At 49.9% G+C, this 13,110-nt stretch overlaps 1 protein-coding gene across 2 annotated transcripts in view; it reads left to right on the forward strand.

Moving 5' to 3' along the window:
• The window catches only part of LOC116957040 (sulfotransferase 2B1-like), a 46,247-nt gene extending 36,602 nt beyond the window's left edge, over positions 1 to 9,645 (forward strand). For both annotated transcript variants that reach the window (XM_076054990.1, XM_076054989.1), the window contains exons 6-7: positions 2,165 to 2,345; positions 5,370 to 9,645. In XM_076054990.1, the coding sequence (XP_075911105.1) occupies positions 2,165 to 2,345; positions 5,370 to 5,491 (303 nt within the window). In that variant the 3' untranslated portion in view covers positions 5,492 to 9,645. The remainder of the gene's footprint in view (positions 1 to 2,164; positions 2,346 to 5,369) is intronic.
• The last annotated feature ends 3,465 nt before the right edge of the window (positions 9,646 to 13,110 follow it).

Consider the following 13,110-nt stretch of genomic DNA (forward strand, 5'->3'; position numbering starts at 1 on the left):
TGCCATGGTGAACTGGATGGCTGCGTTTTGTGCATTGAGATGATTTAGAAAATCATTAAGTGTATCTTTACCATGTGGCCAGACAACCAATGTGTCAACCACATATCTAAACCAAAAAGATGGTTTTAATGTGCTCGAGGCAAGTGCTCTTATTTCAAAGTTTTCCATGTACAGATTTGCTATAGCAGGGGATGAAGGAGAGCCCATTGCTGCTCCTTCCTTTTATTTAAAGAAATCCCCTCTTCATAAGAAGTAAGTGTTATTTAAACAATGGTCAGCAAGTTTCGGAATATTTTTTGGTAAACCTGTATTCATTACTAGTGTATCAAGTAATTTAAGCGATTCGTTCACTGGAACCTTAGTGAATAGAGAAATCACATCAAAACTTACCAGATTATCGCTAGGATTAATTTTAATATCTTTAATCACATTCACAAGATGTTCTGAATTTCTTATGAATGAAGATGTCCTACCGATGTTGGGCTGTATTTGTTTAGTTATATATTTTGCTAATTTATATGTGGTAGAGCCAATTGTACTGACTATGGATCGTAATGGGATGCCGATTTTATGAATCTTTGGTAGCCCATATAGTCTAGGTGGTTTTGAGGCCCTTGGCTTAATTTGGTATTGCTCATTCTTAGGGATTAATGAATTTGCAATTATTGCAGTAGTCTTACGTTCCAAAGTATTAGTTGGATCTCGTTTAATTTTAATGTAGGTACTTACCAGCGAAACGTCGTACTCAAACTGTAAATGTTGTAGTGAACTATTTGTCTTTTGTCAACGTGACACTTTTTTGCTGATTGGCCGTGTCGGGTGGTGGAGGGTTATGGCACATTTATAAATAACGCCATCTAACCCAAAAACCTTTATTATGGATATTGGTCGCAAAAGCCTTCTACGTGTTAAACTTAACGTGAGAAATTAGCATGTAAGTGTAGAAAAAGAGGGTAAGCAGCAGAGATCTAAGAGAGAGGCATAGAGAGAGACACACAGCGAGTCGGAAATAACAGCTGACATAGCAGGTAGGATGGAAACATCACAGTCAGTTAAGACTTTACCTGGTTAATAACATCCTTCCAATGATTGCTCAGTTTGTACCCATCTTCTCGGTTAAAGTTGTGTCTGTGTTCATACATCTGGATGGCTTCATGAACAAATCTTTGAGGGTAGCCGGTAGGTTTGCAGAGTACCTCCGTTTTGGAAAAATCAATTTCGTGTGAGCCCACAGCGTTAAAACAATGATCAGTAACGGCAGAGGTATTGGTCCTACCGTGTTTCAGATCTGCCTTGTGTTCACGAATGCGGTCCGAAACATGTCATTTCATTTCCCCAATGTTACTGCTGCCGCAACCACAACTCAATTTGCAGACACCAGGGTATTGCATGTCAGGAATCACATCCTTTACAGATGGGATTAAATCACGGATGTTGTGTACTGTGTTGAAACGAACCTGGATCTTGTGTTTGTTTAAGATTGTGGAAATCTTTTCGTCTTCTCCCCAAGCATTCCTCGTCTCTCCCCTCCGTTTTTGTCCCTAGAGAATCCTTTCCACCTTTTACGTTTCACGTTCTGAACCAATCAGTTCAATTGTGTGGCCGGTGACGAATCCTCTTTGAGAACCTCCCTGCACCAATCAGAGGCCTCGAACGCACTTGGTGACTACTGCGCCAAGGGGAAGGAGAGCCGCCTCGGCTAACGCCAGAGAAGGGGATGACGCCGTGCAATCGACCACGGGAAGCCAAGGACAAAGTCACACACAAACTGACAATGGATGACGCCGCAAGGGCCTCGTGTTCACGCCACCCACATGAGCCCCTGTGGCGTGGCTCAACAATCATGTGCTCGTGTGTGTCCAGTTATGGCGGTAATGATGTTGAATGTGTGATGATGGAGGTGACGGTGGAGGTGATGATGAATGTGGTGATGGAGGTGGTGATGATGATCGTGGAGGTGATGATGAATGTGGTGATGATGGAGGCTGTGGAGGTGATGATGATGAAGGTGGTGGTGGTGACAATGGGAGGCGCAGTAGAGATATCAATGGTCATGGAGATGAATGCCGATGTAGTCATGGAACACTTCGACCCCTCGTCCACCTTGACCCCTCGTCCACCTCGTCCACCTTGACCCCCTCGACCCCTCGGGTCTCTGTTGCAGGACCTGCGAGGCAGCGTGCTCCGCGTGTCGCGCTTCCTCGACCGGCCGCAGGACGACTCCACGATCGACTCCATCGTCCACCACTGCTCCTTCGCCTCCATGAGGGTCAACAAGATGACCAACTACGAGGCGATGCCCGCGGGGTTGGTGGACCTGAGCAAGGGGCCCTTCATGAGGAAAGGTGACGGTGATGACGGTGGTGGTGATGGTGGTCTCTGTGTGAGTAGTCTATGGGTCTTTGTGTGAGTTTAGGCGTCTCTGTGTGAGTAGTCTATGCGTCTCTGTGTGAGTAGTCTATGGGTCTCTATGTGAGTAGTCTATGAGTCGCTGTGTGAGTTTATGGGTCTCTGTATGAGTAGTCTATGGGTCTCTGTATGAGTAGTCTATGGGTCTCTGTGTGAGTAGTCTATGAGTCTCTGTGTGAGTTTATGGGTCTCTGTATGAGTAGTCTATGGGTCTCTGTATGAGTAGTCTATGGGTCTCTGTGTGAGTAGTCTATGGGTCTCTATGTGAGTAGTCTATTGGTCTCTGTGTGAGTAGTCTATGGGTCTCTGTGTGAGTAGTCTACGGGTCTCTGTGTGAGTAGTTTATGGGTCTCTGTGTGAATAGTCTATAGGTCTCTGTGTGAGTAGTCTATGGGTCTCTGTGTTAGTAGTTTACGGGTCTCTGTGTCACTAGTCTATGGGTCTCTGCATAAGTACTATGGGTCTCTGTGTGAGTTTATATATCTCTGTGTGAGTAGTCTACGGGTCTCTGTGTGAGTAGTCTATGGGTCTTTGTGTGAGTTTATGGGTATTTGTGTGAGTTTATGGGTCTCTGTATGAGTAGTCTACGGGTCTCTGTGTGAGTAGTCTATGTGTCTCTGTGTCACTAGTCTATGGGTCTCTGCATGAGTACTATGGGTCTCTGTGTGAGTTTATGGATCTCTGTGTGAGTAGTCTACGGGTCTCTGTGTCACTAATCTATGGGTCTCTGCGTGAGTACTATGGGTCTCTGTGCGAGTTTATGGATCTCTGTGTGAGTAGTCTACGGGTCTTTGTGTGAGTAGTCTATGGGTCTCTGTGTCACTAATCTTTGGGTCTCTGCGTGAGTACTATGGGTCTCTGTGTGAGTAGTCTACGGGTCTCTGTGTCACTAATCTTTGGGTCTCTGCGTGAGTACTATGGGTCTCTGTGTGAGTTTATGGATCTCTGTGTGAGTAGTCTACGTGTCTCTGTGTGCGTAGTCTATGGGTCTACGTGCGAGTAGTCTTTGGGTCTCTTTGTGAGGCTCATGAAGAACGCTGCTACTGGGCATTTGGAACCATTCACCCTCCAGCAAGAACAGAGGGCAGAGGAGCGACGCTCACAACCACTTCGTGGCGAACGGCGGTTGTTGTTGTTGTCTGTCTTACCTTCAGGGCTCCTCCAGAAACAACAAAAAAACACTATGGTTGGCTACGTGGAATGTTCAAATGCTCACTGTGGAGGAGAGGCTGCCACTCCCCTGTCGGAAGCTGGACCGGTACCACCTGGATCTCTGTGGTATTCAGGAGGTCCGGTGGACCGGCTCTGGCTCCTGCCACCATGACGGGGAGAAAGTCCTCTACTTCGGGCAGGAGACTGCCAAACAACAAGGAGTGGCTCTTCTTCTGAACAAAATAATTAAGGGGGTGTGGGAGCATGGCGGTGAGGTGTGGACGCTGTAAGCCCCAGGCTACTTTGGGCTCGCCTTCCCATCCACCAGAGGTGAGGAATGGTGGTCTTGGTTACGAAGACGAACATCCGTGGAGGGATGCAGGCAAGGCCGATGAGTCAGATGCCTTATATGACCTCCTGTCACAGGTGCTGGCTAAAGTGGCCCCTCGGGATAGAGTCATCTTGTTGGGTGACTTCAATGCCCGAGTTGGTCATGATGCTGGCACCTGGTCTGGAGTGATTGGAAGGCATGGGCCAGATCAGCTCAATAACAACGGTAGGAGGCTGCTCGATTTTTGTGCAGCCCATAGTGACGGACCAGCGGATGCAGGCCCATGTCCTTGACACCAGGACCTACCGTGGAGCTGATCTGCCCACTGACCATCGACTTGTCATCTGTAAAATGCGCCTGCCATTCTTCCACTCCGGTGGTGGGTGTACACCCAGGACCCCATTCCAACCTAAAGTGGCCTGGTCTCAGTTATCTGATGAAAGTTGCAAGCGATAATTTCATCATCACTTGCGGCTGGGGTTGGCATCGTCCCCCACTCCTCCTGATGTCGAGGGGAAATGGGCGAGGTTTAGGACTGTGGCTCATGCAGCTGCAATGGCTGCTTTGGCTACACGGTCCAGACCTCCCCAGAGACCTAAGGCTGACAGAGGAGGTGTTCAGGCTGGCTGAGAAAAAGCGACAGGCCCACTCTCATCGGCTACAGCATCCCACGTCGGAGAATGAGGAGGCTTACCGCAGCCTTCGCTCGGAGGTTCGAAGAGTCGTGAGGCGCTGCAAGGATGGGTGATGGTCGCGGGTTGCTGAGGAGATGGAGTCTGCCTCAGTGGCCCACGATCACAAATCGCTCTTTAACTCCATCAACAAAGTAACCTGCAGCGCCATGTGTGTCTATGTGTCTATGTGTGTGTGTGTGTTTCGACACTTCACGAGCCTCAAAGTGCACATGGCCTGGCACAAGCATCGTGGTGACGTCACCGCCACTTAGTGGCGAATGGCGGTTGTTGTGCATATGTGTGTGTCTGTGTATGTGTGTTTCTGTGTGTATGTGTGTGTATGTGTGTGTATGTGTGTCTATGTGTGTGTATGTGTGTGTATGTTTGTCTATGTGTGTATGTGTGTGTATGTGTGTGTATGTGTGTGTATGTGTGTGTATGTGTGTATGTGTGTCTATGTGTGTGTATGTGTGTATATGTGTGTATGTGTGTGTATGTGTGTGTGTATGTGTGTATGTGTGTGTATGTTTGTGTATGTGTCTGTATGTGTGTATCTCTGTGTGTATGTGTGTGTATGTGTGTGTGTATCTGTGTGCGTATGTGTGTGTATGTGTGTGTATCTGTGTGTGTATGTGTGTGTATGTTGAACCTCCTTAGCACTACCGTACGGAGCCAATCACGTTAATCGGAGGTGCGGAGAGTGAAGGTCACGAGGTGATGGGTCGTGACCCTCACCCCACCGTGCACCCCCCCTCACCACCTTCCCCCTCCCCCACCCCCCACCGTGCCCCTCCCCCCGCCAGGCACCGTGGGAGACTGGAAGAATTACTTCACTGTGGAGCAGAGCGAGAGGTTTGACAAGCTGTACGCGGAGAAGATGAGAGGGTGCGACCTCACCTTCCCCTATGACCTCAGCCACCTCTAGCAGACGGCCCACAGACACCGAGAGCCTGGGTTCGAGCCCTGAGTCTGGGTGTCTCTCTCTCTCTCATGCTGGCCGTATGAGGGATGAACATGAGAGTTCTGTTAGCCTTCCAAGAGGTGGCACTACAGCCCCAAACCTCATGGCGAGGCTCGAAGCGCAGTGCGCTCGGGGCCGGATTAAGATTTTGACGGCTCCCTGGGCTACAGGTACCGTGAGGCCTCCAGTAATATTTTCAAAAAAATTAAAGAAAAATATCATGAATGTTTACAAGGCTAACAAGAAATAAAATTCAGCATTCACAAATGAAATAACTTGTCACTTAATCTCTGGAGGCCCTCCAGCTGGAGGAAGCACCTGGCCTGAAGCCCCCCACAGCCCCGTGCCTGAATCCGGCTCTGAGTCCGCTCCTCACTGCGCCCACCGCTCCCCACTCACACAAAGACAAAGATAGCCCCGATAGCCTTAACACACGGTTGGGGAAAGTGCTGTTAGCGAGCACCTATGAAAGCATGAACAGTACACGAGGGGGTGGGTGGCCAACACCACGCCCGGCCGCCTTTGTCTCCCCCGTGGTGATGATTTTATACACCGCACAAGGTACTCATTTGAGTCTGCATCGACCTATGGGAGGCCCAGTTTCTATTCAGATAATCTTCACTGGTGTGTTAGTGACCATGAGCAACGCACCACTGTTCCACATACACCAAGACATTGACACACACTCGCACACACACCCGCACATCCACCCACAAACACCCGCACACACACCTGCACATCCACCCACAGACACCCACAAACACCCGCACAACAACAACAACCGCCATTCACCACTAAGTGGCGGTGACATCACCATGGCCTTTGTGCCAGGCTATGTACGTGAAGTGTCGAAGGCCCACTGGCAGGAGGTAACGGGACAGACCCTGCAGGTGCCATGGGTCACTTGACTGAGATGACTGACAAATGCACCACCTGTGCCCCTTACTGTGCCAACTTGCTGTGCTTTATCCACCCGACGCTCCGCCCGTTGTTGTGAGTGTCACTCCTCAGCGACTACCTCCAGCTGCCCAGTAGCGTCCTTCACGAGCCTCCTCCACAGAGGCCGATCTTTACACCGCTGGTACCAGTCATTGGCAAGTCCACTCAACTCCACGTCCCCCTGTACCACATCACTCCGTCTCTTCTCTAGCCCGTGCCACACCTGTTTAGCTCCCTCTATCTTGGTGAACAAAAGCTGTTAAGGTATGCGGTGGTTGGGCATGCGGGCAACAAGACCCAGCTAATGCAGCCTTGCCTGCTGGAAGAGCTCACCGATATAACTTTATCCAGATCTTTCAAGGATTTGTGAGCTCCTCACACAATCCAGCCTGGTTAAACCCAGGATGGATCGTTGGCAGGCCAACCTAAATGTTTCTGACCGGCGAAGATGTTCCATTAGGTGGGTCCATGTTTCACAAACATAGAGAAGGGAGGGAATGACCGTGGCTGAAATAAAACCTGAAGCTTCGCTTGGAGCGACAGATCAAGTAGTTTCCACACAGCGTTACACAGTCGATGAAAATATAATGCCGCTCGGCTAATTCGGAGTGAGACCTCTGCTGTCAAACCCAAGCCGGTCATGAGCACACTGCCCAGGTATTTCCACTCTCTCTACAACTGCCCCATCACCAATTGGGAGTTGCGGTGGTGGCACAAAATACCCAGGCAGGTGCTTAGTTTTGGTGGGGCTCATGGTAAGGCCCCACCTCTTGGTGGCACGCTCCAAGTTCAGCAGCAACACGTCCAACTCCTCCTCTGAGTGAGCAGCAATCACCAGTTCATTGGCATACTTAACATGGTTGACCAGTAGGAAGCCATCCTTTCACCACACCAGGGTATCGATCAGCCTCCCATTGTGTCTGTACCAGATTGTAATTCCTCCGCTGATGTTCGCCTTCAGTGGGGGCATAAGTAACGACGACCACCATTCCTCACCTCAGGTTGATGGAAACGCAAGCCTAAAGTAGCCTGGGCCTGACAACTTCCCACACCTTACCGCCACGCGCCTTCATTCTTTTGTTCAGAAGAAGAGCCACATCCTGTTGTTTGGCAGTAAGGGACTGTCCACCCCTCATGGTGGCATGAGCCAATCCACCGGACCTCCTGAATGCCGCAGAGATCTAGGCGGTACCGGTCCAGCTCCCGACAGACGATTGGCAGCCTCTCCTCCACATTGAGCATTTGAACATTCCACGTGGCCACTAACAGTGGTTTTTGCTGTTTCTGGAGGAACCCCAAGGCAAAGGATACAGTCTCCTGACTCCACCAAATGGGGTTTTGTCCCACTCCTCTTTGCAGATCTTCTCCAAGTCATTAAGATTTCGAGGCTGACGTTTGGCAACTCGAACCTTCAGCTCCTTCCACAGATTTTCTATGGGATTAAGGTCTGCAGACTGGCTAGGCCACTCCAGGACCTTAATATGCTTCTTCTTGAGCCACTCCTTTGTTGCCTTGGCCGTGTGTCTTTGGTCATTGTCATGCTGGAATACCCATCCACGACCCATTTTCAATGCCCTGGCTGAGGGAAGGAGGTTCTCACCCAAGAATTGACGGTACATGGCCCCGTCCATCGTCCCTTTGATGCGGTGAAGTTGTCCTGTCCCCTGAGCAGAAAAAAACACCCCCAAAGCATAATGTTTCCACCTCCATGTGTGACGGTGGGGATGGTGTTCTTGGGGTCATAGGCAGCATTCCTCCTCCTCCAAACACCGCGAGTTGAGTTGATGCCAAAGAGCTCCATTTTGGTATCATCTGACCACAACACTTTCACCCAGTTGTCCTCTGAATCATTCAGATGTTCATTGGCAAACTTCAGACGGGCATGTATATGTGCTTTCTTGAGCAGGGGGACATTGCGGACGCTGCAGGATTTCAGTCCTTCACGGCGTAGTGTGTTACCAATTGTTTTCTTGGTGACTATGGTCCCAGCTGCCTTGAGATCATTGACAAGATCCTTCCGTGTAGTTCTGGGCTGATTCCTCACCGTTCTCATGATCATTGCAACTCCACGAGGTGAGATCTTGCATGGAGCCCCAGGCTGAGGGAGATTGACAGTTATTTTATGTTTCTTCCATTTGCGAATAATCGCACCAACTGTTGTCACCTTCTCACCAAGCTGTTGGCAATGGTCTTGTAGCCCATTCCAGCCTTGTGTAGGTCTACAATCTCGTCCGTGACATCCTTGGAGAGCTATTTGGTCTTGGCCATGGTGGAGAGTTTGGAATCTTATTGATTGATTGCTTTTGTGGACAGGTGTCTTTTATACACGTAAAAAGCTAAGATTAGGAGCACTCCCTTTAAGAGTGTGCTCCTAATCTCAGCTCGTTACCTGTATAAAAGACACCTGGGAGCCAGAAATGTTTCTGATTGAGAGGGGTCAAATACTTATTTCCCTCATTAAAATGCAAATAAATTTATAACATTTTTGACATGCGTTTTTCTGGATTTTTTTGTTGTTATTCTGTCTCTCACTGTTCAAATAAAACCTACCATTAAAATTATAGACTGATCATTTCTTTGTCAGTGGGCAAACGTACAAAATCAGCAGGGGATCAAATGCTTTTTTCCCTCACTGTAGATACATGCCATGGGTTGACTGACTGAGATGACTGGCCGACGCACCATCACTTGTACCCTCTGCTGTGCCGACTGGGCCAACAGAACACAGGCACCTGCACGCATGCGCTGTTCATTTTCTTGTGAAATAAAAACGCCTATCACCCACGCCCCGGATTCTCATTTTATTTTTAATAAAGAGCGGCCAACAGTGATTGGCTTCCACAGTTCCTACATTCGATTGCGGTGAGATGTTGGCCACCTCGCCTGGTATGAAGGAGGGCGCGGGTTCGATCTCGACCCCTGACGATGCCTGCTGCAGTTTATTTTAAGTCTCCGGCTCCCTCTCTCATCATAATGACGGTCGTTAGGAGATGTTGACTACCTCACCTGGTATACAGGAGGCCGTGAGTTCGATTCCAACCCCTGACGATGCCTGCTGGTGGTCACTGCGTGGATGTTTCTCCGCATCCTCTGGTGTCTCCCCACCCCTTTCCACCTTTAAGAATCAACATCACCACCACGCGTTTAGAGAGTTTGTGGCTGCTGCCACTATAAATGTCCACGTGATGATGATGACGCCATCGGCCACTCTGTTGAGCTGATGTCAAGTTGAGTGGCCGACGTCGATTGGCGTCGTCTTTGGTTTGTCTCGCACGCTCGGGCTGCTGTACATCAGAGAGGCGGCCTCCTACTATGGGCCCTGACAACTGATCGTTTAAGGGCGCTTCATACATTTAAATTATAATTATTATTATTATTTTAGTCATCATCATCATCATCACCCAAGGATCATAACCTTATCGTGGTGGTAGGGTTTGTGTGTTTCAATGAGCCTCAGAGCTATGGAGCCTGGAGTGCTGTACTCCTGGCACGGTCTCCTTTGGCGAACACATCTGGGGGGGGGGGAGGTTTCAGACAAATCACGGTCCAAAAGGAAATCCCCTCATGAATGGTTCTGAAATACAAAAATCAGAGAACCTCACCCGGACGAGGAGCCAGGCCTGGGGTGGTGTTGACCAGTGAGCTGCTGGTGGCCGGGTGACCCCCACGTACCTCGGTCGGGCCCAGCCAGAAATGGCTCCGCGGTGCGTCCCCGTGGGCCCATTGACCTCAACAAAGGAGATCGTCGGGAGGTGGAAGGGACACTTTGGACATTCCCTCCTCTCAGGAGGCAGCCATGGAAACAGCTGGGTGCTGTCTGATCCATCACGGCTGCTGAAGTCGCTGCGGCGGTCGAGGGCCTTCGTAGCGGCAGAGCTGCTGGGATGAACGAGATTCGCCCAGAGTTGTTAATAATAATAATAACAATGCAATTTGTAACGCGCGCACATTTGCGGACGTAACGGCCGCAACTCAGAGGTCGCGGAGCCAAGCTCAGAGTCACCCAGAAGCGTGGTTGTAGAGGTGAGATTTTAAAGTGTCTCTTGAAGGAGACGATTGAGGTTGATGCTGCGAATGTGCAGAGGGGTGATGGCGTTCCAGACTGTGGCCATCCTGGATCTTGGTATCGAGAGGAGGTCGTGAGTCGCACTGTGCGGGCGTCTGCCATGTGCTGAGCTGCAAGTCGTCAATAATGAAGAGAGGTACGGCGGGCAGGCAGTGGTGAAGGCGCGGTGGCAGAGGCAGGCGATCTTGTATGTGACCCTGCTGGCGATGGGTAGCCAGCGGATGGCACGGAGACAGGCCAAGTGAGTCGAGACGGGGATGAGTGCGGCCAATGACGACGCGTCCCAGGTTGCTTTGTAGTCTTTGAAGTTTTTTTAGGTTGCCAGTGGAGGGTCCGGACTAGGACAGAGTTGCGATAGTCGAGGCGAGACCCAACTATGCAACGTGCCAATGTGTTGGCAGTTTCAGTGGAGATGAGAGGACGTAGGTGTCTGAGAGCCTTCAGGTGAAAGTTACATGAACTGATGATGTGATTGGTTTGACGGTCGAAGGATAAAGTTGAATCTAGGATGACACCGAGGTAGCTGAAGTGATCGGTGAGCCTGATGCTGTGACCAAAGATGTGTTTGTGTGTCGGGAGTGCTGATGAGTTGAGATGTTGCTTGGTACCTAGCATGACGGCCACTGACTTTTTCGGATTAAACGCTAGGGTTGTGTGCAGTGCACCACTGTTGCAAGGCGGCGGTCCATTCCGAGAGCCTCTCGAATCCAGGTGCATTGCTAGAATCGATGGCGGTGAACAGAATAGTGTCGTCCGCGTACGAGTGGTGCTTAACACCGAAGCTCGCGATGGGCCGGCTGTACGGGGAAGTGTAGGCTGTGAAGAGCAGGGGATCTAGGCCGGAGCCCGGGGGGACGCCACGTAATGCTTTTGTTTCAGGCGATGTGGACGTGCCCACCCTGACTGAGTATTGCCGATCAGAAAGGTACAAAACTATCCGCTTGAGTGCTGAAACACATTTACCGAAGTCGGATTTCAGGAGGGAAGTAAGGAGCGAGTGGTTTACAGGGTGTCGAAGGCTGACGAAATGTCCAGACTCACAAGTGCAACAATGGAACCGGAATCAATGATCGTTCAAATGCCATCGAGCACTCTGGTGAGTGCTGGCTGTTTCTGCGGAGTAGTTTTGACGGTAAGCTGACTGGAAGCAGCAGTAGTTTGGGGAGGAGGTGATGTGCGGTTTGAGCTGGGCGAGGGCTGAGTCGTTTCAAGGAGTTTAGAGAGGTTCGAGAGATTAGTGATGGGACGATAGCTAGATGGGTTATCCGGCTCGAGACTTGGTTTCTTTAACAAGGGGGAAAACAGATTTGAGGCGTCTGCGATGTTCCTGATCATGATGGCGAGTTCCGGAGCACATTGCTTGAACAAGGAACGTGGGGAGCACGTCGAGTGGAGATGACTTCGTGTGAAGTGATTCAATTAAAGAGAAAACGTCTTTTGTAGACACCGGCTTGAGCGTAGTCAGAAAGGTGTCTGGACGAATGGTTACAATCTCAGGAAACTGCAGCGGGGTACTACGGTTCAATGTGTGGGTAGACGTGCCGGAGTTTGCGATGGTGATCAGCTTGTCGGTGAAGTAAGTATCAAAAGAGGTGGCAAGTTTCAGTGAGGCCAGGGGATCGCTAAGGTGAGGGACTATGGTGCTACCAGGGTGTAGAAGATCCTTGAGGGTTTTCCATGGAATGCGCGGTTTTCCGGTTGCTGTTTTGATGCGTTCTTCAATGTAGGAGGAACGTGAGACAAGGATAAGTTTTGATTTTAAGCTTTCGTGACTGCAGTAATTCATATTCTGAGCTCTTTCGGTATGGTCACGTTGAAGGGAAACAATAAAATAATAAAATATATATTAAACAATAAATATTCTCACGACGTTTCGACCATCAGGTGACACCTGATGACGACCGTTTGTGTTATGGTCGAAACGTCGTGAGAATTTTTATTGTTTTATATATATTGTTATTTTATTGTTTCCCTTCAACGTGACTTTACCGAAAGAGCTAAGAATAAGGATAAGTTTGTTAGTTTTCCTGCAGGCAGCTCTGTAGGCAAGTCGATCAGCAGGTCGACCACTGCGAGATGCGATACTTTCAAGGCGCCTCCTGGTTCGCTTAGCAATGATGGCATCTCTTGAGAGCCAGTGAGTGTCGTGGGAAGACTGCCTAGCGGTTCGTGATCTTAATGGAGCCAGTTTCTCCAGAGCCGCTCTCATGTCGGCTTCTAGTTGGACAGCGCAGACGGTTGGATCCGATGATGGGGATAACATTGAAGGCGAATTTGCAAGGAGGTGGTGTAAAGCAGAAAACTCGATGCCCTTGAAATCACGGGAGTGGCGGGTGAATTTGGTGGTGATTGGCTTGGGAATTTGAAGGGAAAAAAGTATGAGGCGGTGGTCGGAGTAACCGGTTGGGAAAACGCCCAGCGCAATGATGCGTCGATGCTGGTCATGTTCCAGAAGCAGGTCGAGCATGCTCTCGACATTTGTTGAGGAAGCTCTGGTGGGGCCTGAGTTTGTGATGACCAGGTTATGGCAGGCCAAGGTTGACTGAAGGTGACTATCAATGGAGGCTGGGGGCATTGC

The sequence above is a fragment of the Petromyzon marinus genome, chromosome 69, assembly GCF_048934315.1.
Source record: "Petromyzon marinus isolate PM22_M1 ecotype Great Lakes invasive population chromosome 69, UKy_Petmar_22M1.pri1.0, whole genome shotgun sequence".
NCBI classification, from domain to species: Eukaryota; Metazoa; Chordata; class Hyperoartia; order Petromyzontiformes; family Petromyzontidae; genus Petromyzon; species Petromyzon marinus.